At 37.9% G+C, this 580-nt stretch overlaps 1 protein-coding gene across 1 annotated transcript in view; it reads right to left on the bottom strand.

Annotated features, from left to right (window-relative positions):
• LOC119588212 overlaps positions 1-580 on the bottom strand; it is a gene marked incomplete in the record, with an annotated part of 16,649 nt that overhangs the window by 3,309 nt on the left and 12,760 nt on the right. Inside the window, 1 exon segment of the mRNA XM_037936913.1 lies at positions 333-403. Within this exon segment, the coding sequence (XP_037792841.1) occupies positions 333-403 (71 nt within the window).

Raw genomic sequence — 580 nt, 5'->3', positions numbered from 1 at the left:
GCCGTCCTCATCTGTGTAAAAATGTTCTACAGTCGTAAGTCATCTGGTTAAAAAAAATACATTACCAATATAAACACGAAATTCTCTTATGAGGATTAAGAACTTGATTTATTCTCTTCAGAGTAAAGTTGGGCGTCGTCCTTGACTATGGAGTGTGCGTAAGTGCCGGTGTGTATCGTAGTATTGCGGTCAAGTATCTACACAGCCTGTCATATCCAAAGTCATGATAACGCTTTGTACTTGATATGTTCATAGATACAGTGTGAGAAGCACTGTACGACTTTGGGATATGTGTGTGGGTGATTCAGTGTGTGATTTGTTGGGGGGTTCACTGCACATGCTAACGTCACCTCAACATTATGGGGTTTAAAGTTTTTACTGCATACTGGGCCAATAGCTATACCTGAAATACAGTTAAAAGAAGAGTAGTAAATATACCATAGATCTGATCACAGTGTATTCATACAAATTTTAACTGATAATATGATAAACTGTTGGTTGATGCGTGTTGTGCCTGTATATGCACTGAATTTATAGGTCCGAGGTACATTCGTGATAACATTCGTGATAACATTTATGA

The sequence above is a fragment of the Penaeus monodon genome, chromosome 23, assembly GCF_015228065.2.
Source record: "Penaeus monodon isolate SGIC_2016 chromosome 23, NSTDA_Pmon_1, whole genome shotgun sequence".
Lineage (NCBI taxonomy): Eukaryota > Metazoa > Arthropoda > Malacostraca > Decapoda > Penaeidae > Penaeus > Penaeus monodon.
Note: the sequence above shows the minus strand (reverse complement) of the source record. Positions and strands in the feature narration are given on the sequence as shown.